The sequence below is a fragment of the Protopterus annectens genome, chromosome 3.part0 (assembly GCF_019279795.1).
Source record: "Protopterus annectens isolate FY-2018-M chromosome 3.part0, PAN1.0, whole genome shotgun sequence".
NCBI lineage: Eukaryota > Metazoa > Chordata > Ceratodontiformes > Protopteridae > Protopterus > Protopterus annectens.
The window spans coordinates 96,142,269-96,168,313 of NC_056731.1; the positions used below are offsets into that span (position 1 = coordinate 96,142,269).

The 26,045-nt window shown below is 43.5% G+C and overlaps 1 protein-coding gene across 1 annotated transcript in view; it reads left to right on the plus strand.

Moving 5' to 3' along the window:
• Window positions 1-26,045, plus strand: part of PITRM1 (pitrilysin metallopeptidase 1) — a 1,418,909-nt gene that overhangs the window by 588,155 nt on the left and 804,709 nt on the right. Inside the window, exons 14-15 of the mRNA XM_044064598.1 lie at window positions 9,421-9,559; window positions 21,380-21,496. Coding sequence (XP_043920533.1) covers window positions 9,421-9,559; window positions 21,380-21,496 — 256 coding nt within the window. The remainder of the gene's footprint in view (window positions 1-9,420; window positions 9,560-21,379; window positions 21,497-26,045) is intronic.

Consider the following 26,045-nt stretch of genomic DNA (forward strand, 5'->3'; position numbering starts at 1 on the left):
ATGCTCTATCCTTCAGCTGGAAAAACCTATCAGTCTATGCCTTTCCCCCTCTGCCTCTGCTCTCCAAAGTTCTACTAAAAGGCAAACAGGACAAACCAAAAATGATTTTGATTGCTCCAGACTGGCCTCGCCAACACTGGTACCCACTCCTGCGCAATGTGTCACACCTTCCTCCGTGGCATCTGCCTCAGACACCTTACTTACTGTCTCAGCAGAACAACCAAATTCTGCACACTCCGCTCCAAACTTTGAATCTTACAGCGTGGCTAATCACCTAAATTCACCCTTAGTATCCCTCAGCAAACCTGTGATGGATGTCATTTTGGAGGTGAGAAGACCTATTACTAGAAAATCTTATGCTGACAAATGGAAAAGATTCTGCGCCTGGAGTCAATCTCAAGGGATAAGCACAGCAGTGCCCAACATTCCTCAGATTTTGCAATACTTAACTGAGATGCTTCACAAAGGCCTGTCCTTTTCTTCCATAAAAATCCATGCCTCAGCCATTTCAGCTCAATTCAACACTGAACCTCCCCTCTTCTCTCATCCTTTGCTAAAGCAGTATCTGAGGGGCCAAAAACTTAAGACCACCCAGGAGAGCTCCAGCCCTTGCCTGGGACCTCAGTTTTGTATTGGAGAAGCTCACTCTCCCTCCTTTCAAGCCAGCTGCTACTGCAGACTTAAAATTTCTCTCCTGGAAAACAGCTTTCCTTTTAACAGTCACTTCAGTTAGAAGGATTTCCGAATTACAGGCTCTTATGGCAGTGGAGCCTTTCATCTTTTTTCATGCGGACAGAGTATCTCTCAGGACCAATCCATCCTTCATGCCTAAGGGTGGTATCCAGTCTGGCTCTTAATCAGACCATTCATTTGCCAACTTTCTTTCCCAATCCACAGAACAAGGGGGAGCGGATTCTGCATTCATTGGATGTACACAGACAACTTAGATTTTACTTAAACAGGACAAAATCTCAAAGGACAAAATCTCAAAGAAAATCTGAACAACTGCTGGTGGCATTTGCTGCAGGGCACAAGGAAAGGCTATTTCAAAGCAAACCATTTCCAAATGGATAAGCCATTGTATTTGTTTCTGCTATATGCACCATGGAAAAACTATCCCCCAGGGGATCAGATTCCATTCCACCAGGGCTGCATCTACTTCAACAGCCTTTCTCAGAGGTGTTCCTACCTGGGACATTCTAGAAGCTGCTACTTTTAGCTTAGTTCATACGTTCACCAAACATTACCATTCCCTAAATCCAGAGCTGGCTTTGCCACTGCTGTCATGCAGGGCCTTATAGCTGGTGCTAATACTGTATAATTCCCTCCACCCAATCATAGCTTTGAGAATCTACCAAAATGTAATGACTGCAACAGTGAAACACGAAGAACATAGTACAGTTGTGTACACTTACCATAAATATAGATGTTCGAGTGTATTCACTGTTGCAGTCCTGGTTACTCTCCCTCCATCCCCCTATTTTTCTGTGGCTATACCTTTACTTTTTTCACTATGCTTAAAAGCCCTTTTGGTGTATTTGCTTTTGGGATTCTAGGTATATATTTTTTGTGTTTTTAATTTTATTTGCTCCCCATTTGGGGGGCATCTGACATCTGGGGCAAGAAAAACTGATGTAATGGCATCGGCTGCATGTTTTATACCCCTGACGACCTGACATCATGGAAGAAGGGACAGCAGCCGATGCAGGACCCAATACTTTGTTAATCTGGCCTACTGAGGGCAACCTGCCAGCAGATTACCCCAAATGTAATGACTGCAACAGTGAATACACTTGAACATCTACATTTATGAAGTGTACACAACTGTACTTTGTGATCCTGTGTCCCATTTTAAGAATAATTTCTTTAGTTACAGCCATTTTCTCCCCCAAAATTCCTGATAAAGTACTCTGTACTGAGCTGGGTTTTGCCTTAACATTCTGCAGTCTGTCAGTAGCTTAGGGCTTGATAGGGAATCATTGTCTGTCAGCCTAGAGTGAAATTTGGAACCAGTCTGTTGAAGTTGGCTTTGCTAAGTACTAGATGTCATAATAATGAAGTGGGTAACTTAGCAAACTTTTCCGTACTTGGAGAATGCTGATATCTGTAACATTGCTAAAACATGGTTTAAGAACCAAAAATGCATCACAGAAATTCCATATGCTTTCTTTCCTTGTTGCAGATCCAGTGGAATAAGTTGCAGTGTTTTAATTTTGTAAAAGGTCATGTAAATGAAGCTAAGAAAACATGTTACGACTAGAAACTGCTCATACTATAACTAGTATTAATGGTACTAAATATAATAATATGGGGATATGCCACACTGTGTCTCCTGCATTGAAAATTTGCAGACTAAATTCTGCAGTGTACTTATGAGGAATGTTGATTGCCAAGACATTGACTGAGTCATCTACTCAGCATCAAATAAATATTCCCAAATACTGACTGACTGTGGAGTCATTACCATTTGGAACAAGTAGTGTAAAACTGAGATAGGGTGGCATTAATATAGATATCATGCAGGTGGACAGAGGATCTTTCTGCACTGCACCCATGGTTACCCCCTCATAGTATTGTCATTTTGTCATTTTTAAACTATTAGTAAATTCAAACTCATTCTTAAATTTCTCAGCTTTCCTAGACTATCAGTGGAAACTGTTTTGCTAAATTATATATATGATGATTTATATGATATGGGATTGTACTCGCTCCTTTTTATATAAAAGTTGGAGCTGAGGATTAAGGCTGTGAGTTGCTGTTAACAGGCTACTTCCTGTGGTACAGGGTTTGATTCCTTCAGCCGTCATTTGCCAGCTGTAAGACCTTGAGCAAGTTATTTAACCAGACATTGTTTTGGGGTAACTGGTAATTTGGGCTAGACTTATTAACGGCCTCCTAGACCAAATGCCTGGAAGTACCTATGAAGTTAACTTAGGCTAAACTACATGACTTGTAAGTTTCTTTTAGATACAGTCAGTAAGTTTTATCAAGAACACATACTATTAAGATGCAAATGTATAGCAAGTCTGAAACAAACTTTGGTTAAATCTTAAAATTACATTAAGATGTACAACAGAAAAAAGAGGTAGTAGCAAGCTTTCAAAAAATTATCCTTGTCATCAACACAAGTCTTGTTTAAATAAAATGCAGGAAATGTTTATTTTTCCTATCAAATCTTTCAACTCTAGCCATAAACTCAATTTGTTTTTGCCCTCTTTTCCCTCACTGCCCACTTACTTTTAGACGTCCTCTCAGTCTGTTAGCCCATTCATTCCCTGTCACCAGGATCATTGTGAGTATCAGTGGCTCTGTTGTGCATAAAACAAACATATTCCTCTCTGGATTTTGTAAGGAGCTTGTGCATTTTCTTATATGACTACCTAGCTTGCACTAACTGTTAAATATAACAGTCCATGGAAGTAAAAAAAAATGCAAATTTTCACTCCTACCTGAACAAAAGACGCACCATTTTGAAGTACTCCAGGCAATGCACTGGCGCCCAATAAAATATAGAGCTACTTTCCTGTTAGGAACACTTGTATTTAAAATATGTACAACAGAGTACTGTGCTCCCCTAAAAAGACTGCTCCTTAGAGACCGAAATTATAGACCTGAAAATGGCTAAGATATGCGTCATAGGAGAGAGAGCCTTCTGCAGAAAAGGGCCTGCTGTTTTGAATCTCCTAATAAATGTTCAACAACACTGTAGAGGCTTTCAAAAACAATTGTTAAAGGAAACCCTCTTTAAGGAAGCCAAATGCTCAAGTTTTCCTGATACAGAAGACACATAGCTTCAGAATTTAAAATCTTAATCTAATTTACAACAGTCATTCATGTGTATATTTTATTAGCATGTTTATACAGTTTTTATACTTTGTCTTGTATGTAATATAGAGTGCAAACCTAATTTTATTTAATGTTGTCCTCAATTACAGAACTGTATGTAGCCACTGTAACTTACCTTTTATGAATTTATGTTATACTGCTGACTGATTTCTCTCTGTACCCGGGTATTGGCTGAAAAGAGTCAGCAACCCACTTACCAGGTAAACAAATTTAAATAAGTAAAGGTGTTAGTGTTTCACATTTTGCCTTCTTGTCCACATTATGAAAATAATGTTTCTCATTTGGAGATGCAAGTTTGAGAGCTTTGGGGGCATGCAGTGGGCTGCAGCCAAGGATGCCCCTTCACTTCTGCACAGGGTGTTTCCTCTTGGGCAGCCCTGTCTCTCCCCTTCAGCCGTGATTGGTGGTTTGTTGTGCCTCCACCAGGGAAAAGGAACCACCCAGTTTGCCCCCAGTGCATGCATTCAACCTCACCTCTCCTGTAGTAGCAAGTGACCATGTGTACCCCTTTACTCCTCCCCATTTTTGCTTGCTTCTTACACTAATTGAACCCCAGTCTTGTGAGTCACAGTCAGGGATCAATCCCTTTGCACCACAGTGCCAGGCAACCATGAACTCAGCTTGATCTCTGAGGTTAAAAGCAGTTCTAAATTATTCTTTATTACATTAAAAACTTGACAAGAAAAATCACGATTGTAGAATGATTTTAATAAAAGTGAAATGATGACTCACAGTTTATATAGTGGATGAGTCGGCAGAAAGTTTGTTCAAAGTTTACAGTAAACAATAAAAATATGTGGAACAGCTGTAGGGACAAGGGGAAGCTTACCTTTAAAAAAGTCCAGAAGCTTAGACTACACAGAATCAATGAAATCCTGACTGAATTCCTGCAGTTATGTGAAGCAAAATGCATAGGCATAGCCTTCACCTATGGTGACAAGCTGTAGTGGTAACATTTCATGACTGTAGGGTCATAGTATACCCAAATAATTGTAGACCCATCACTTCAACCAGTAGAGTCATGGGGAAAGTACTTGTATTAGATATGGAACAGTATGGGCTTATTAAAAGAAGTTCTTGCATTTTTAATTTTCTGGTATTCTTCACAGAGGTAACAGTGGCACTTTGAGCTGACAGTATGTACTGAGTATAATAACTTTGCTGAGTTTTTGGCACTATTTAACAGAGGGAAATTGTTAAAATTTACAGCATTAGATATCTATGGGTAAGCAACAGGATGCAATAGTTCAGGATGGGAGTTGCCTGTCTCACTACAGACATTGCTTGAGGTGTCCCATGGGGCTTTGTTTCTGGATGCTTTTTTAAAATGTTGTGTATTGTTGCTTATTGTTATACCAAGGTCTTTATAGTTTTTATACTTAAAGAATAATATTTGGAACTGTAGGGCATCTAAGTGCCTGTCACTCAAAATATGGTGCCTAGATCATATTTTGTGGAACTGGTGCCTTCTCAAGCTCAGCTTATTTGCTGCTTTGAAATGCACTGTTCATCTTCTTTTCCCCATGTAGTAGCCAAGGGGGTTGTCCATGGTTAGGGGAATAACATTTTGCATCTTAGGGCCTGGCCGCTAATGTAGATGCTGTGTGTCTTTTGTAAGGCATGTCAGAAGTGATTACACTTGGTACAATGTTTTCTACCAGGTAGATTTGTTCTGCTAAGTGGAATTTATTTATTTGGGCAGAAAGGTACCCAGTGCCACTGCAGGCTGTCACTTGCGGATAATCCTGACAATTTCCTCTTTCTCCATTATTCCACAGTTGCCATGTATCTTCCCATCAGTATAATGTGAGGGGCAGGATTGTTGCCCAGTGTCAGCTGATAAAGCAGTTCTTAAAAGGAGTGCTCCAGCTCTGGCCTTTCTTTGAAAGACACCCTCACCTTCATTGAATCGAAATTTAAGACATCACAGTTTTAGTCATCCATCATTCAAATCCAGTATTTCAGCAGAATTGGAATTTATACCATAGAACCTGGTTTTCATGGTGGTCATCACCTGTTTTCTCAGGATCTGAGAGCTGCAGGCCTGAATGCATAGAGAATAATACTTAGCATTTCAAGGAGATCTGATGTCCCTTAGAACCACCCATACTTTCTCCTAATAGGTAGATTCCAGGTGGTATCTGAACCTTTCCACTCACTTTCTAGTTCTTTTTGCAATTGCAAAAACTAGGTGGAAAATGGCTTTGTTTACACTATGGGTCTTACCTAAAGTGGGTGCTTTAGAATGAATCCAGCTATTATATTGTTTACTTTGAGAAGGGGATGGCTGGCAGTCATCAACCAAATTCTTTTCTGCTGGCTTGCTAACTTTTGGCATAAAATGTCTCACCACGAACTGGAAACTGTGAGTATCAAGGTTGTTGTTGCCTTTCGGCTTTTTCCGGTTAGGGGTCGCCACAGTGGAACTCCGGTCTGCTAATGATTGGCAGTATATTTTCATGAACGCCGAGGTGCCAGCTCGACGTCTGACCTATTTACGCATGTCTTTCGAACGCCCACCCAACCGCGGGGAGGACATGCAGACTCCACACAGAAGGCACTCCCCGCACTCCAGCCGAGAATCGAACAGGAGTACCTCTTGCTGTGAGGTAACAATGCTACCGCTGCACCACCGCGGAAGTATCAAGGTTAATCATTTGAAATGTCAGGACCCACCACAGTGAGTCCAAAAGTATGGAGACTGAATGCCCCTCCTCATGAAATTTTAACCACTTCAAGCGTAGCCAAAAAACCCCCCCAACAAAAAAAGAGGCTTAAAGGAGAAGACTGATTTTTGAGTTTCCTCCTTCTCCTGTGTTTTTGATCCTTTTTTTTTTGTTTTTTTTTTTTGTTTTTGCTTTGTCAGCATTCAGCATTTTGACACTCAGCCAACATTTCAGCGGAGAGCTTAAGCTGTAGTTGCCAGTGCTTATGTAAAGTATTTGTTGAATACATCTTTGTTACAGTCACTTCTCCTGTGGTCCTCATTTCATACCTTATATAAGCATGATTGTCTCAGCCATGTCTCCAGGAGTCCAGCTTTCTTTAGTAACTCTGCTCTTCTGATGTTGGTCAATGGGCTTTTGTCTGATGGATTTACTGATTTGGATTTATTCCAGTTGTTGACTCCTCATGAAATTTTAACATATGCATTCTGCCTTGGTCTGTTGTTAATCTCCAAGTAAAACATCCTTGATGGGCTCCAAATGCCATCTCACTCACTGTTACACTCCCTGTAAGTCTAGCAAGTATTAACTTTTATATTACTTGCTTATAATATAGGTATTGCATTTTCATTATTATTTCTTGATTTGTAAGACGTCTGCTGCCACTCAGTGTTTTGGGGATGTGAACTGGTGGGCACTGCAGTTGACCATTCTCTAGTAGCCAGGGTGTAATATGGTGTATGTTGGCACCAGAAGTACCCATGTCCCTGCCTGTGAGCTTCTGAAAATGAAGTGCCAAATTGTGATAGTATTAATCAAGTCTCTTGACCCATTAAGGCTGGGATGTTCCTTGTAGGTTAGTTAATATGGTTAGACTTTATAGGTTTATAGGTAAGCAGTAGATGATTAGGCTGCTGACCATTTCAAGCATAGCCAAAAAACCCTATTCAACATTTCCCTGTAGCCTCAAGGTGGGCAAAACAAGATAGACCAGGAAAGAACTTGAGGCTGCTTATCCAGTTATCTAGGTTTATCTTGAAGGTGAGAAGGGTGCTGCTCTGCTTAACATGTAGAAGTTTGTTCCAGAGATGAGGGATATATTAGGATATGAGTCTAATATCAATGTGTCGTTATCTGCTGACAAAAGTTTAGCCCTTTTGACAGAGTATTTAATGTACCATTAGTTCTCCGAAACAATGGGAGACCAAATAGGGTTGGATCTTTCATGTCACGAATGGCTAGACCTAGATCTCTGTGGAGAAGTCTGTAAGAGACTGATTACAGAGAAAAGGCTGCCAGTCTCTCCTGATAGCTAAGTTTTTTCAGGCCACTGATCTTTTTAATTATGAATCTCTGAGGTCTGTCAAGTTGTTTAATATGTCTAGATAAATATATGTGAAAAGGTACACTATATTCAATAATGGGTCTAATAAGGTATGAATATAGGGAAATTACGAAGACTTTGGATAGAGTGGAGATACCTCGAGATTATAATGGCCAGAGAAAAAGCTTTCCAAGCTACTATGGAGACATGGCAGTGAAATGATAAAGAATTATCAGCAAGAGTAAACAGATCCATCACAACATTGTCTGATAGGAGTGCATCTTCTATATGGCAAATGATTTTTTTTATTTATTTGCTTTCTTTCCCACTAAAGTGAACTATGCTACATTTTTTACATTTAATTTAAGACTTCTGTACTTGCACCAGTTGTTAACATGGTTTAAGCCATGTTGTAGCAATTTAGTAGTTGAAAATTAAATAACAGCACCCAATTTATAGTCATCTGCAAACTTAGTTAACCATAGCCCAAAAAGTACTGTCATGAACGTCCGAGAAATATATGCCAAATAGGAGATGGCCCAAAACTGAGCACTGTGGTACACCACTGGTAACTTTTTTTTGCAGTCAGAAGTGACACCTGCTACAGTAGCTACGTGGGTTCTATCAGACAATCAGTTGGCTATCTGTCATACAGTGTAAGGATTTATGTTCAAATTTACAAGTGTATTAATGATGCCTGTAATGGGGTATAGTGTCAAAGCCATTGGCCAGACCTAGATATGATGTATGCACTACGTAACCACTATCCGCAGCTTCATTTACTTTTTTCAGAGAAGTTAATGAGGTTAAAAAGGCATGACCTTCCTTTGATAAAGCCAAATTAGTGTCCGGGATTAAGAGATTTTTCAGTGTCCAGATTAATGAAGCCTGAGATAATGTGCTCCATAGCTTTACATATGAGGCTAGTGAGACTAATGATAGTTACCAGGGTCTGTGGTTGGGCCAACATTGTGTAATAGCATTATAGTAGCTGCTTTCCAGGCTTCAGGAACATGTGGAGAGGCTTAGATTAAAGAGGCTGCGTAGGAATTCAGAAATGCCATATTTAGCACTAATAATCATGCAACCTATATGTTGTCAGGACCCATGGCTGAAGTATTACTTGTTGTTCAAAGGGATGAGAGAATTTATTTCATAGTAATTAAAGGGGTGGCTGGGATTCTGGAACCTGTGGCATAGCTATATCTGCTGTGGAGTAACATTTACACTGAATTTGTTAACTATAATGTTCGCTATTTCCTTTGGGTTAGAGAGTGTAGTTTTATTGTGGAATAGCTCTGAACACTGTTTAAATAAAACACAACTGTAGTAGTTGTGGTAATGCAGCGATAGCCGATTACATTTCATTATTAATAGCATACATTGTCTGGCAAACATTTTCAAGAAGTTGTTTCATAGAGCTTGCAGATTTTAGCTAAATAAAAATGGTGTGAAAGATTTGTTGGAGTCCTCACAAAACATATATGTTGTATATCATGCTTTCTCCCTGGTTTAACACTGGCCTTTAAAACATGGCATTTAATTACTTTCATTTCTTCACACTGTTGCATTTTGTTCATTTAGGATAATTCCCATTGTCTGACTTTGACGATGAGCCCTGACGATGCATACTTTGAAAAGCAAGCCAGAGCAGAACAGGAAAAAATAAAAGAAAAGGTCATCAGTCTCACAGATGAAAAAAAGAAAGAAATCTATCAAAAAGGTGTGAAAATGATTCTTGCTTTGATTGGTTTGGAAAAAATAACTATAAAGTACAAGTAAAATTGCATAGTTATTAAAAATAGTTTGCCCTCGTTGGCACTATTTTGTCAGTTTTATTTTTTTGCATGAAAACTGCGTGTGTGTGTGTGTGTGTGTGTGTCACTTCATTATTCTCCTTTCAGATTTAGACTGCATGTCTTTGTTTCTTATCTGCTCTGTATGATGTGGTATGCTTGCCATGGTCGACCACTCTAACAGTGGGCAGAGTACACCTAATACTGTGGTGTTTACTCTGTGGGATTCAAAGAGCATTTGTTATGAAAAAGGGATTTGGGTTTTTTTGTTCCTTCTGGGACTTGTCTGGCTGTTACCTTTTACTATGCTGTCTTGTATTTACTAATGTGTCACGTTTCACCTTCCCCTTCTCACCTGTACTCCCATCACTTGTGTATTGGTGTTGTCTTCCAGTAGAAATAGAAAACATACTTGAACTCTTAGTTTTTGTTCATTGTTGATAATGTAGTTACCTCATCTTTTCTTGGAACATTTGTGTGTTTTGGGGTGGGTGGCGGAGAGGTGAGGTTTATTTCTACTTGTGAGACTTGTGCATGTGCGTTTATTTGAGGCTTGATTGATGTCATATTCTGAAGTAGGGTTATAGCACAAGGTACTAAAGTAATTTTAATTGTAGTGTATTTTTAAGTGCAGTGTTGCTAGAGATAATTTAATTTCAGGTATGGGAAAGATAGACAAGACAAGTAAGCATTAGGAACTTTTTTTTCTTCTTTCTCAGTGAGAGTTAATTGAAGAAAGATAAATGCACGTTGTTAAAAATGTTTCAGACAGCAAAGTTAAATGCAGTAGTAACTGATGATTTTACTTATTTTCTGGCACTTATAGCAGTATGTTTAGCCTTTAGTTCACACTCTTGACTCAAAACTAAAGTTTGTAATCAACTGTGTTATTCCTGTAGTATGATAATTTCAGTAGCTCACAGAGTTGTGGAGGGTTTGCCAGGCTAGCAGGAAGGGTCTTTTTGCTATATAGAGAAAAAAAAAAAAAAAGCACTTAAGACTGTAAGAATTTCATTTTGCACACTGAGGGATTGTTAATGTGAGGGGGCGGGGAGTAAGACTGTGCTTTTTCCGAAGCAATAAATAGGACTGTTGACCAGTAGTATTAAGAACAGAATCTCTTCAAGCTCGCAGGTCATTTGGCCACTGAGAAATTACATTGGAGTCCGACTTCAGCGCAGCCAGAGTACTGAAAGCACAAGAGATTGTAGACAGCACAAACCTAGCATGCCGAAATGGTGTGTGGAGATATCAGAGAGTCCAACAGCATAGTATCTACAACTCTGGCAAAGTGGGAGTGAACATACAAATTCCTTTAGTAGGCAGGCTGCACGGCTACATGTAGCAGACACATATGTCCCTTAAATGATGCCACATGCTTTATCACTTCAAGTGGTGGGTATGTGCAGGGAATGCTTTGTGCATACAGGACTCTGCATGCTCACAATTGTAGTGATGGGCAACAGTAGTGATGCTAATTCTGTGCTGTTGCTGTACCTTCTATTCAGAAGCACACATCTTAGATGATGCAGCCTATATCTGTGGTATTGTTGAGATTATTCGCAGCAGTACAATCCCATCTACTGTCGGTCATGTTCTGCTCAGACTTGATGACTAGCAGTAGACTGCAAGGCTGACATGCTGATCTGAATATAATCCCAGGAATCTGTGTGACCATTCACCATCCACAACTTAGTTTAACAGGCTTCCTCACACTTCAGACTAACCTGTGTATGTAGCTGCCAAGCAGTGCCGACCACATGCTTTCCAATGTCTGCACTTCTTAGAATGATGTGCCGTGCACATACTTTATTTACAATAACCTGCGGGGTAAATTGACTTTAGTGGCTCTTTGTCAACGGGGGATGTGTCTTGCGGTGTCTGTCTCAGCCAGGTGAACAGAGGTTGGTTGTCCTTCAGCTGCATAACTACAACCCAACAGGAAGAGAGAGAGAAACCAAACATAACTGTAAGGCACGATTTATGTAACATGACAGTACTGTGGTCCTAAATACTAAATAAAGAAAAGTAAATGTTGCATCCTAAAAAGGTGTTCGGTACTGAACTGAGTAAAGTGTTTAATTATTGGTCATTTTGAGGAAAAAGCAAGGAGAAATTAAGTTTATGGACTGGAGGCTTGAATTTAATTTGGCATTTTTAATGTAGAATAGATGTCCTTCATGCCATTTGCCAAATGTATTTTGTTAAAAAGATGTAAATGTGTGTTGCATCATGCCAGACAAGCCAAATGTTTTTGGCCTCAAATTGAAAATGTTTAAATAAATGCAGCATGAGAAGAGGATAAGGAATGTGTGCACACTGGGAGAAAATCCAGTTGCATAAAAATGTGAGTGACATGTTGGAGAGAATACCACTATCAAGAGACATGCAAAAAAGTTAGGAAACCATATCAGGAGACCAAAACATAGTTTCCTTTTTTCTTCTAGAGTGTGGAAGAGTAGAGTACTGAAGAAGTGGATTCATTAAGTCTCTTAGTAAGAGGAGATGGAAGGCAACATATACGACAGTCTGTATAAAACTGCTGTAAAAGCTGATCTTAATTTTGTATCAATAAAACTATATATATATATATATATATATATATATATATATATATATATATATATATATATATATATATATATATATATATATATATATATATACTCCTTTCATATGTATTCTAAATAGCAAAATCTTTTCTAAAAATACATTTTTTTTCTAACAAAATTAATAAATGTAAATGTAATGCTTTTACAATAGTTTTATACAGGTTGTCTGTAGGTACTAGATGTTTTATATATATATATATATATATATATATATATATATATTCCTAATTAGATAGAAGTTAAGATGGAATGCAGTTTCTAACTCCACCAAGAGATGAATTTTAGTTGGATAACTAATGAATGACAATTATTGGTTAACATAAAATTAGTTGATTAGTTTTATGCATTTAAATGGAAGCCACAGCAGTCTTTGATATGTCTGATGAAGTGTTCAGAGTTGAACATGAAAGTGCTTACTTAGTATACTTTTTTTGTGCCAATTTTATTTTGTGGATTAAAGTGTGTTCTTTCACCGTGGTGTTGCCTCAAGAGTTTTCATTTGTGAATGTCGACATCTGTGCTGTAACAGAGACCTGATTTAAAGAGGCAGAAAGCACCCCTGCGCTTCCAGGCTACAACTCATTCCATATCTTTCGGCCCCAGAATATGGACGGAAGCTCCAAAGGCGGTGTCTCCATACTCTTAAAGGATATGCACACCTCTAGACTGGTAGCCCAGCACAATGCATCCGAGATACTTCAGGTACAACTAACACCACTGGGTAAGACAGCGATACAAGTCATAGCCTACTACAGAACCCCAAACATGTCCCCTAGACTCTCACTCCCAAGTTCCTAAGCACCCTGAAATCTATTAAGGTCCAACCCAATACTCTCCTACTGGGTGACTTCAACTACCCATCTGAAGTAGTTAACTTTATTTTGTCTGCAACCTGTGGGTATATGGATCCTTATCGGATCCGAGCCGGCAACTTTTTTTCTAGCATCTGCTCCGACCTCCTCCCCTTACCCATAATGCCCTACCATCTCCTATCTTCCCTCAGATCTCGTTTACCATGCCAGTAGTGTGCATCGTGGTCTCCTTTGTTCTGAGCTCAGGGATAGTAAGTGGTATTTATTTTCTGGTATCTAGGTGTGCTTGAGTGAAATTTTTCCCTTACTCCCCTTGTGTAGTGTCTCGCTTGGTCGTCGGTGTTTATATAAAAAAAAAAAAAAAAAAAAGTTTTGTAAAGAGTAGTAGTTAGGCCTGCCCTTCCCCTGCTTGTGTTTGTGTGTGGTTTTTTGGTTAGGTTGTGTTTGTACCTTTGAATACAGGACTATGGCTGATCAGCCGAAGCCTGTCTTTAAAAAATGTACAGAGTGTGGCCATAAGCTCTCCCCGGCCGATGGTCACACTCTGTATGTAATTTGCTTGGGAGTGGTACATTTCTCCACTCAATGTGCTATCTGTTCTGGTTTTAACCCGAGGGCCCTTAAGGATTGGAAGGCCATGCTAGTTTCCAAAGGCCTTCTCCCTGCTGCCATGCTGGAATCTGCCTCGGCCTCTAGTGTCCCACCTCCCACCCAGACAGGGACTCATCCTCCCTCTTCTTCTGGTGATGGGTCTTCTAAGGACAAATCTTCAGTCAGCATGGCTGACAAAGCAAAAGAAAAAGAGAAAGAAAAAGATAAAGAAAGGCGCAGAGAGGAAAGGAAGAAGGACAGACATCATAAGAGATCCCCAGACAGGGAGCTCTTTCTCAGTCCCCCATCTGAGACCATGAGGCCTGTTTCTCCACGGCTCCGGTCTCCTCGTTTCTCACTGGAGCCATTGGCACATTCGGACCCGAGGCCTTCCTCCCCATTGCGCAAACCAGCCAGATCAGAGTCGGTGGCCTCTTCGAGGTCGACTCTGAGCCTATCGGACATGGATATGGACAGGATGATGCGGAGATTTATTCAGACCCAAATTCAGATGGGAGTCTTGCCAGGGCCCTCTCCCTCTGGATGGGGGGACCTCCATGCCTCTTTTCCACCCCATCTCTCCTTCCCTGATCCGTGCTTCAGCTTCGGGGCTCTTGGATCAGAGGTTTGTTGGAGCTGGTAGCTCAGCGCCGACGGTTCCCCAAACCTCGACTCCAGCTGTTACCTTGAGTTCCTCGGATCCGACCTGTTCGAATCCGAGTGACTCTCGGAGCCACGAATAGGGAGTCGGACCCACGGGAATGGATTCTTCGGCTCGGACCTCAGGCTACCCGGCTTTGGCACCGGTCCCCGCTTCGGATCCAGGGAGGGATTCTCCCTCGGCCTTCAAAGTGGTGGAGAGGGTTCTCTCCCAGTGATTGAGACCCCAGGCCATCCCCTCGGATACCACCCAGGCCCCCCCGGATTTGGTGATGACTCCCTTCATCCTGTCTTGGGGACAGCCCGTGCCAGAGGATCCCTAGGTTAATTTCCCTGAGGGAAACCCCTGCAGCTCACGGATCCCCTTATGAAAGTCCCACTGAAGAGGGTCACTGTAAGCACAAGTGCAAAAGGAGGAGTGTGGACTCCCCTGAGTCCCTCACTACAGACACTGACTTAGATGAAGGAGTAGGTTCCCCCAGGTCACCGCCCGGAGAAGTTTCCTTTGGAGAAATTATGGAGATCCTCTGCCAGAGGGGAGGTTGGTAAGCCCTAAAACCTTCTAGGGGATGAGTCAGTGTTCCTGGAGGCCTTTGGCATGAGCCCATGTACTCCCTGAGTGTCCCCACCAGCGGACCCCTTGGTGGACCTCATCACCACGAGGGCATGGAAGGAGCTTGACACCGTAGAGCCCATCCTCACCGCCCTGACAAGGTTTTATCTCCCCCTTCCGACAGACAACCTTGGTCGAAAGGAGCCCCAGTTGATGCTATGTTGGTTGCAGTGGCCACAAAGAAGGAACTAGCACAGGAGAGTTCCTCAGTCCACCCTCCAGACAAGGAGTCCAGGTCGGTGGATAGGTTTGGAAAGCGTGTCTACTCCTCAGCGACCTTTTCTATCCATGCACTGAATTATTTGGCACATGTGATTTGGTTTCAGCGAGACCTTGCTTCGGAATTCGCTGAGTCGCCCCCAGAGTCTTTATCACTGCAGGACAGACAGTTGTTCTCTGCGAAAATGTCTACTCTGAAGTCAGTCTCAAACACGTCAATGTGACTCCTTTCCCATGCCACGGAAGGAGCAGCTAGAGCGGCTGGGACAGGCATAGCCATGTGGCGTCATGCCTGGCTCAGGTTGTGTCAGTTCCTGGACCCTTTCAAGGCGTCATTTATCAACGCTCCCTACGACGGTTCTTCCCTTTTTGGGAAGACAGTACGTGACACACTTGTCCAGAGCGAAAAGGACGGGAAGACTTTGTCTGCCGTCGGAGTCCACTTCTCTAACCCCCAGTGGTCCTTCTCTAGAAATCAAAGAGGGCAGAAGAAGATGTGGGTCCGAAAATCTCAGTTTTCCCAGGATTCTCAGGACAAATATTCCCCCAGAGGCAGAGGGGGACAGGATCAACACCGACCCAGAGGTAGAGGGGGTCCGAGGAATTTCGGGTCTAGGGAACCCTTTTCTGATAGACCCGGTCAGCAGCCTTGAGGGGTTGCCCGACAGTCCTACTCTGGAGGCAGTCGGGGGACAATTGTCCTTACACCCAGCAGCATGGGAGTCCATTACGACAGATTGCTGGGTTTTACAGATAATATCCAGAGGTTACTCTGTCCCATTTGTTGCCCCTCCAAATATTACAAAACACCTCCCGGATTTTCCACCCACTTACAGGGAGGCTGCAGCTCTAGAGGTTTCAAAGCTGCTTCTCAAACGAGCCATCGAACAGGTCCCCATCCGATCAGTCCGGATTAGGCATCTACTCAAGGTTCTTTTTGGTGCCAAAAAAGACGGGGGACCTCAGGCCCATTCTAGACCTGTCAACATTAAACCTGTTAGTAGCCAAACAGAAATTCCGGATGGTCACCCTACAGTCAATTCTACCTTATCTCCGAGAGTGCGACTGAATGTGCTCGTTAGACCTCCAGGATGCTTACTACCACATCAAAATACACAGAAGCTCCAGGAGGTTTCTGCATTTCTGGCTGGGAGCCAGTCATTTTCAGTTCAGAGCCCTACCCTTTGGTCTCACCACAGCCCCCAGGGTGTTCACCAAGGTAATGGCAGTTGTAGCGGCTCACCTGAGGCTTCAGGGTATTCAGTTGTTTCCATACCTGGACGACTGGCTCTTCGCTGCTCCCAGCAAGCATCACTTGTGTCTGGCCTGAGATTATTTAATTTGGTTGGCAGATCTACGGGGAATTACAGTCAGTGTTCACAAATCCCATTTGCAACCAGTACAAGTTCTAGACTTCAGTGGGACACAGCTAGACACTTTGCAGATTAAGGTATTTTTAACTCCAGACAGGATCCTACACCTCAGGTGCCACATAGCTCGGATAGCGAACTCCAAGTCTTCAAAGGCGAGCAAGGTTCTCCAGACTCTGGACTCCATGGCTGCCACCATATTGAGTCTCCCTTGTGCGTGCCTTCACATGCAGGTTCTTCAGTGGACTCTGGCTGTTCAGTGGTCTTGGCTAGACCTGCCCATGGGATTTCCGATCAAGATCAGTTACGTCTGCAGGATGACTCTTCTTTGGTGGTTAAGTTCACCGAAGATATCAAAAGGACGCCCCTTCGCGTCATCTCCAGTCCAAGCCACAGTGACCACGGATGCCTCCCAACTCGGGTGGGGGGACACTGTTTGGGAAGAACAGTCCAAAGCACGTGGTCCCAGTCAGAGACCAAGTTGCACATAAATGTTCTAGAGATGAGGCAGTGCTTTTAGCATTGGAAGCCTTTCACACAGTCCTCCCTCTCGGATTGATTGCAATTCAGTCAGACAACATGTCGGTTGTCTGGTATAGCAACAAGCAGGGGGGGGACCAGATCCTACCCCCTATGTCGCGAGGCCATGAGAGTGTGGGAATGGGCGATTTCCACTGGTCGGTTTCTGATAGCAGCGCACATCCCGGGGTGCTCCAACATTTTAGCGAACAGATTGAGTATGGCCATTCTGATGCCTTACGAGTGGTCTCTGAAACAGTCAGTAGCGGAGGAGATCTTCCTTGCATGGGGTTAGCCTTGCTGCGATCTCTTCGCATCTCCTTCCAACGTGAAGTGAGGCGAGTTCTTCGCTCTGCTTCCCTCACCAGAGGAAGTCCCCAGAAACGGTCTAGTCCATGCTTGGCCCCCCGGGCTTCTGTATGCTTATCCACCATTGCCACTCATTCCAAAGTTTCTTCAGAAAGCTTGCCGACTACGGTGCAAAGTGATCCTCATTGTCCCATTCTGGCCTAGTCAGGTTTGGTTCCTTTCCTTTGGTCTCATCTCTTAGCTCCCCCGTGGGTTCTGGATCCCCGCCCAGATCTAATCTTCCATCCGTCGGGGGCATGTCTGCTCGATCTGGGCACCCTCAAGCTGACAGCCTGGTTGCTCCAGTTCCGTTAATTGTCTTTCATCCCTGGTAAAATCCATTTTGGTGGCTTCTCTTAAAGACTCCAGTAGGAAACTTTATTAAATTAAATGGAAGCGCTTTTCCATTTGGGCCTCACAGAGAAAAATAGATCCCTTTACAGCCCCTGTTCCAGCGGTGTTGGACTTCCTGTCTGGTATCTTATAGCAAGGAGCTAGTTCCTCCACAGTGAAAGTACAATTGGCAGCCATTTCCAGTTTTCACTTTGGTGAAGACAACATGGTCTTAGCCTCCTCTAGGCTGTGTAAGGCTTTTCTTAAAGGTACTTTTCTGTTACGACCGCCTGTCAAGGATTCAGTGCCTCCTTGGGACCTTACTTTTGTTTTACAGGCATTGGTGGCTCCTCCTTTCGAAACTGCAGCTTCGGTGGACTTGAAAGTTTTGTCATGGAAGACCGCTTTCCTAGTCGTCATTACATCTGCTAGGAGGGTTTCTGTGCTTCAAGCGCTGTCTGCCGTGCCTCCGTATTTGGTCTTCTATAAGGATAGGGTCTCCCTCCGTACTAACCCTTCCTTCTTACATAAAGTGCTATCTGAAGCAAACATAAACCAGTCCATTAATCTGCCCGTTTTCTTTCCTAACTTCCAAAATAAAGGTGAATACAAACTCCATCTGTTAGATGTTCATAGGCAGCTTAATTTTTATCTTCATAGAACAAAGTCTTTCCGCAAGACTGACAAATTGTTTGTTTCCTTTTCCAAAGCATTTATGGGAAAAGCTATTTCTAAAGTTTCTTTGGCCAGATGGAGCACTCTTTTTATTTCACATGCCTACAAATCAAAAGGTTTATCTCTTCCTGGTATTGTTAAGGCTCGCTCTACCAGTTCCATGGCGACTTCTGCTGCTTTTTGGTCTAGGGTGCCTTTGGACGATATATGTGCAGCAGCGACTTGGACCAATTCACGTACCTTCATTTCCCATTACAAATTAGATGTGATTTCAAGGGGTAGAGCATCCTTCGGCTTTGCGGTGCTCAGGAATATCTTTCCATAAGGGCCTCCCAGGATCGGAGTAGCTGGGGACTCTGTCCCACAGGTTGCAGATAAAATTAAGTTAACTACTCCAGATAAAGAAGTTATGTTCTCACCATAACATTCAATCTGAGTAGTTGTACTTATATTTTTCTGCAACATTCCCTCCCTCCGTCCCCCGGACCTTGTCCTGTCTTTTCAGGATTGGTTTATTGGGTTGAATTGCTTATGTTTTTAGTTGCAGCAAACTCGATCTGAAGAAAGCTAGGAGATGGTAGGGCATTATGGATAAGGGGAGGAGCTCAGAGCTTGGAGCAGTTGCTAGAAAAAAAGTTGCCAGCTCGGATCCGATAAGGATCCATATACTCACAGGTTGCAGAAAAATGAAGTATAACTACTCAGCTGGAACGTTATGGTGAGTACATAACTTCTTTTTCCATCAACTGGGAAAACTATTAAGGTACCAATGTATAGGCCCAACGTCTTCTGGAATTTATCAGTTCCAGTGCAGTGGACCAGCTCATTCTGACCCCAACTAGAGGAAGCAACATCCTCGACCTGGTTATCACCAACATGGGATACAGTTGCTCCACACCTGTAGTCAATTCCTCCCTGGTTAAATCTGACCACAAACTGATCACCATGGAAATCTCCATTTCACCTACTCCTCTCTGAGACCAATGACTGGTGCAGGAACCATGGCCTGAAGCTTAACGCCAAAAAATGTGTTATCATCCCCTTTGGAAAAAACTCAATTCCCATGAATTACCATATTGATGGGAGCCCACTGAACACTGAAGGGGCCATAAGAGATCTGAGCACCCAGGTCGATAGCCACCTCACCTTCGACCACCCTATTGCCACTGTGGTCAGAAAGTCCTTCTACGTGGCACATCTTATAACCAAAGGTTTCGCATCCAGTAAGAAAGAGGTCATTATCCCTCTCTTTTTGTTCCTCGTTAGACTAATCATCGACTATAACTCCCGGTTTGGGTTGTACCTGACCAGGCACCTACAACAGCTGGAGAAGCCACAAAAGTACCTCACAAAAAGGATCCTAGGCCTTAAACACATGTCCTGCATGGACAGACTCAAGAAACTTCAGCTGTTGTCAGTCTCTTATTGTCTACTTAGAGGTGATCTCTACTTGACTTACAAAGCCATGTCCGACCCAGCCCTACTTGAAATGCTACACCTAAAGAAATCCCAATCCCCCCACGCCACACGCTCCAGAGATCACAATCTCATTACTACAATTAACAGAACATGCTGGAGGGACAGGTTCATCTCCAAATGACTGCCCATACTCTGGAATACGTTTCCCATTCATATCAAGCAGAGCACCTCGCTGGCCCTCTTCAAGAGAAATCTTGATGAGTGAATGGGTAACAGAAAGTTCACTCCAGGGATCATTCCAGTTGCCCTATTGGATAGGGGCACTGTGAACTAACATGGCCGAGACGTCAGAGAGAGTTTTTTCAGTGTGCATTAAATCCTTTTGGTGGAGTTTGTGTTCGTTGTTTTTTTCCTGCTTGGTTCCTGTTGTTCCAGTTCAATGAGGTGGCATGGTGCCTGGGCAGTTTTTCTGGGCTACGCTTGTAAAGGCTCCAGGGCCATTAGCCTAGTACACATCTATGAACCTTTGAACAGAAATTTTGAAAATTATATACCGAAGTTTTCTGATACTCAATAGGCATGATGAAATATGTTTTGATGAGTTATTTTCTTCAGAGAGAGTAAAAATCCTTGTAATGCTTTCTTGGGGATTATTATTTTTTATGTAATATGCATTGTTAACATATGAAAGTTTCAGTAAGCTGTTTTATGTATTTAAGAGAAGGCTGTATACACGTTCCAAAACTTAAAATATGTAAGCATTTTGATATGGCATGTATGGTCTGCATTGCATCTATTGCTCAGAGATTTAAATAGCAGTCAGACAACAGCAGAATTTTTAACAGTGTGTGTGGTGTTATAATTTGTCATTCTGTTGGTGATAAATGACCAGATCATTTTTCCAATAACCCATATAGCACTTTGATTCTTCCATGAGAAAGAGGTGGATTAAGAGATCAGTTTCCACAGAACTCTTAGGACAAGCCCAGACTATTCATTTCAGGAGTCCCTTCTTCAGTACACAGGCAGGAGTTCTACGCCCTCTCATTTCTGAAGGAAACGGATGTTGATGTAGAACTCAGTGAGTTCACCTGTAAATGGCAGCTTTCAGTATTACTTTTCCTAATGTCAAGGAATAATCACAAGGAAATTGATATTTCAGATATCAGGTTAAGGTCTAGGGTTCCATGAGTCCTAACAGTAGCCCTGGATGTTTGCTGAGAAGCACAAAGTCCCACCTAGCAAAACCCCTCCATCAACTCTTCAGTCTAAGTCTGTCATGCAACCTTCTCATGGATCAGCTGATGTAGTAACTTTTTATAGCTTATCTTGGTGTCTGTGCCACTGTTCATGCTGCTTCTACATAGATTCTGGTCTGATCTTTTCACAAATGCCTGCTTAGCCACTAGGCATGTGATGGAATAATGATTTCTAATCGAACTCTGAATTGCATGTTCCTGCTCATATTGTGGGTATTTACTGATCCTGAATTTGATATGAAGTAGTTTCAGCCAGTTCAAGTTAAAGTGCTGCAGATTAACATTTGTATTTCGCTCCTGCTTATATTGTTTTCTAGGATTAGAACTGCTAGCTCTTCAGAGTGCAACTCAGGATGCTTCTTCACTGCCTGCACTGAAAGTATCTGATATTCAGCCCACCATCCCATTTACAGAAGTGGAAATGGCTTTTGCAGGTAAGAGGATACTTTAGAAAAGGACTGGCTTATGTAGCAGCTGTTCTTAATAGTCAATTGTACGTTATTAGTAATTGTCTCACTTGCACTTATTTATTTTATTTTTTTCCTGTGTTGCCTGCTTTAATCCCACTAGGCTAGTGGCCTATTTTTGGGAGAGGCCTACGGGTGTGTTTCTTCCTCAAGGGAAAATTTGGTCAGGGCATCAGGCAACTTCCCCTACTCTTTTTTCAGTAGCTGACATGCATTTACCTGAGTTTCCACCAACTGTAGTAGGTGGGACCCCGATTTAACATCTCATCCAAAGGATAACACACTCTTTTTTCAGTAGCTGACATGCATTTACCTGAGTTTCCACCAACTGTAGTAGGTGGGACCCCGATTTAACATCTCATCCAAAGGATAACACACTGAGTGCAGTTCTTCGAGGAGTTTATCTGATGATGACATGGAGCGGGTGGTGAACAGATTGCTCCAAACACCAGCCCTGGCTAAAATTTTGTCGTCTCCGGCCCCAAAGGAATCGGAGCCACCCCATTTGGTGCCTCCGTTTTCAGTTCCTCCGCCGATCACCCTGGAGTCTTCAGAGCCAGAAAGATTGGATCCGATAGTAGCGGAACCGTCAGCACCAAGACCACCTTTGGAATCTTCGGTTCCTACCTTGACTCTGATGTCTTCTGCTCCTTCTGATGTTGAGGAATCTAGGAGCCCATGCTCACAAGTCTGGTCCAGGGAGGAGAGTCGGCGTGGACAGTCGTCCTGTCTGACTCTACCTCTCGGTGCTTCGATTAAGTTGAGCTCGGCTCCTAACACAGTTTCAGACCCACCAGCTCTGCCTCTGAGTCGACCTTCTGTCTCTTTGGAGCAGAGAGTCTCTTTGGAGCGGGGCGGGGGGGGGGCTTTTGAACTTATGGAGAGGGTGCTGCTCCCCAGACAGCCCCGCTCTCGGAGCCAATATCTAGTCCCTCCCATGTGCCAGTGTCTATCTCCTCACCACCACCTCCTTCCAAGCATAGAGACCCAGAGCCTCAGGAAGCCCCTGCAGGTGGCATTGTCTCTTCTGAAACTTCTCCAGAGCACCCTTCTGAAGAAGCCCCTAGGAAGAGACTGTGCAAGAGGAAGCACATAGACCCCCCTGAGTCTGCCACGTCTGATACCGATTTGGATGACTCTGAGGGGTCCCCACAGGTCCCCCTCTGAGGATGCCTCTTTCTCCAACATCCTTGAGATCCTGAAACAGAGAGGGGGGCTGGAAGTCCACCAACCCTTCAGAGGATGAATCGGTATACCTGGAGGCTTTTGGGTCTCGCCCTTCCACCTCCTGGGTGATTCTTCCATTTGACCAACTTTTGGGTGCCATTTCTCATAAGGCCATCCTGATACAGTGAAGCCTGTTCCAAGGAGGCCTAACAAATTTATTACTGCTCCCACAGAGAAGGAATTCCTGACTAAAGGTATCCCTGTAGATGCGATGGTGGTGACGTCTGCCACTAAGATGGAGCTATCGGAGACCTCCTCATCAGTCCATCCTCCTAACAAGGAGTCTACGACCATGGACAGATATGGAAAGCATGCCTTTTCTTCAGCGGCCTTCAACTTATGGTCGCTGAATTACCTTACCTACTTTACGAGTTTTCAAAGTGATCTCCTCAAAGTGCTTGGAGATGCCCTTCAGGGTGCTGTAGCGCAGGGTTCTACGGACAAAGTATCCACACAGCTCTCCACCCTCAATTCCATAGTTAACTCCTCCATGAGACTCATTTCATATGTGGCTGATGGAGCGCGTATAGCGGCAGCAACAGAAGTTTCCCTGAGGTGGGATTCCTGTATTTGTCTTTGCAACTTTGCCGAGCCCTTCAAGTCTTCCTTCACTAACACCCCCTTTGATGGTTAATTACTTTTTGGATCAAAGGTGAAAGAAACTTTGACCAGGTGCGAGCAGGACGGGAAGACCTTATCTGCCATTGGAGTCTGTTTCTCTGCCCCATCTAGACCTTATCCCAAAGGTCAAAAGGGCAGAAATATGTGGTTCCGCAAGTCTCAAAATGGTTTCTCAGATGCACATGGTGACTCTTCCCCCAGGGGAAGAGAGGGAAGTTATAATGGAAGACGCCGACCCCGCGGCAGGGGGTGGGGTCCGCAAAATCAGGGCAACAGAGATACGTTCTGTAAAAGGCCCTTCCAGCGCTCCTGAAAGGAAGCCCGCCTGCTCTTCTCTGGAGGCAGTCAGGGATCAATTGTCACTGTACCCAAACACCTGACAAGAAATCTCCCAAGACAAATGAGTACAAACAATTATATCCAGAGGCTATTGCATACCATTTTCCATTCCCCCTCCAGTAAATCAGTCCTTACCAGATGTTCCACCCAGTCAAAAGGACTATGCAACACAAGAGATATACTTCGTTGCTAGAAAAAGAGAGTAATCCAAGAGGTACCCGCAGACCAAATGGGATCCAGAACTTGCTCAAGATTCTTTTTAGTTCCAAAAAAGACAGGGGACTGGCGATCCATTCTAGATCTCAGCAAGCTAAACAAAGCAGTGAAGAAGTCAATGTTCCAGATAGTAACTCTGCTGTCAGTATTCCCGTTTATAGGGAAAGACAATTGGATGTGCTCAGTAGATCTCCTGGAATGCGTACTACCATATAAAGATGGACAGGCAATCCAGGACATACTTGCGCTTTTGGCTCGGAGCCAGTCATTACCAATTTCAAGCCTTGCCCTTTGGTCTCACTACAGCCCCCAGAGTGTTCACCAAATGCATGGCAGTGGTCACGGCTCACTTGAGACATCAGGGATTCCGTGTGTTTCCATATCTAGATGACTGGCTCCCATCCACCACCACCAAGCATCTATTACTACAAGCAAAAGACTAAACAATGTCACTTTGCGCCATACTAGGTATCACAGTAAACTTAAAAAAAAAATCTGCCTTGTCGCCGTCTCAGCATATTGCCTTCTTAGGTGCAGAACTGGATTCAAGAAATATGACTGCAAAACTTACCCCAGGCAGAATACAGTCCCTTCATCAGCAAATCAGGATTTGGATGTCAAAGAAGAAAGTTCAGGCCAGATATGTGCTGCGAGTTTTGGGTACCATGGCAGGAGCTATTCTAGCTCCCCTAGCACGAATACTCATGAGGGTTCTACAATGCTTGCTATTTGCTCAATGGTCAATGCAAGATCTTCCCCTTTCACATCAGATTATCATCACAGATTCTTGCAGAAAAGATCTCCTTTGGTAGCTGCAGATGGACCAGTTGTACCAGGGCCGACCCCATGTCCTTCCTCAACCCAATCCAGTATTAACCACAGACGCATCCCAGATCGGGTGGGGGGGAAATTATCTGGGGATGACAGTCCAAGCGTATGGCAAGAATATGAAAGCCACTTGCACATCAACGTTATGGAGATGAGACCAGTGCTCTGTGCATTGCAGGCATTTCAGGACTCTCTACCGACAGGGACGGTTGCAATTCAGACCGACAGCATATCAGTGTGGCACATAAACAAGCAGGGAGGAACCAAATCCTACCCACTATGTCGGGAGGCACAACGAGTTTGGCAATGGGCGATCGCTACTCAACACTTTGTGACAGCAACGCACATCTCGGGGAAATCCAGTGTGATAGCGGACAAACTCAGCAGAGCTGTTCTGTTGCCTCATGAGTGGTCACTGAAAACAGAGATCGTGGAAGAGATCTCCCAAAAATGGGGCCAGCCTTGCTGTGACCTTTTCACCACTTCCATTAATGCCAAATGCAGCAACTACTTTGCCCTCAATGTTCATCGTGTTTCACTGCTGCAGTCATTACACTTGGGTTATCCTGCCGTCAGGCGGGCCCGCAGTCGGCCTGAGTTCCAAAGTCTTGGTCTGGAGTCGGTTGCTGTCGCCTCTTCCCTGACGTCAATGCGCCAGGGGTATATAAGCAGCAGCCGATGCCATTTTCTTCAGTCTTTCTTGCCGCACGGTTCCCAAAGCAAAAGCAGTTCGCAAGTGCCAGTCGGCCGACTCCTGAGATTTCAAATTCGATTTCAGAACCAAAGTCTTCAATAAAGCTAAGTACCCCGTTGGGGAAAATTTTTTCTTGCCTCAGACCGATGTCAGAAAAAGTTAATAATTGTATTTCTTGTGGGAAGCAAATACCTCATAAGGATTTTCATTCTTACTGTATTCCATGCCTAGGCCCAGATCACGACGTCACTAGTCGGTTTTGTGCTAGATTTAACAAACGCACTATTAAAACAACGGTTTGATTTCATTCGCCATTACTTGGGCAAAGGTTTGTTTACACAATGCCGTCAGAACAACCGACGACCGGAATGCATAAAAAACCGCAAAGATAAGGAAAGGCATCCGAGGCCCAAAACTGACGACGAAGCCTCTTCTAGGCCAGTCACCGGCTTTCAGTGAGGCACTTTCGCAGCCCCTGACACCCGCTATCTCAGAACCTCAGGCCGTGTCCGGCTCCCACATGGAGGTGCCTAGGCCTATGGAGCCTCAAGGTGTTGGGCCTACAGAGATTAACCCTTCAGATGGGTCCCA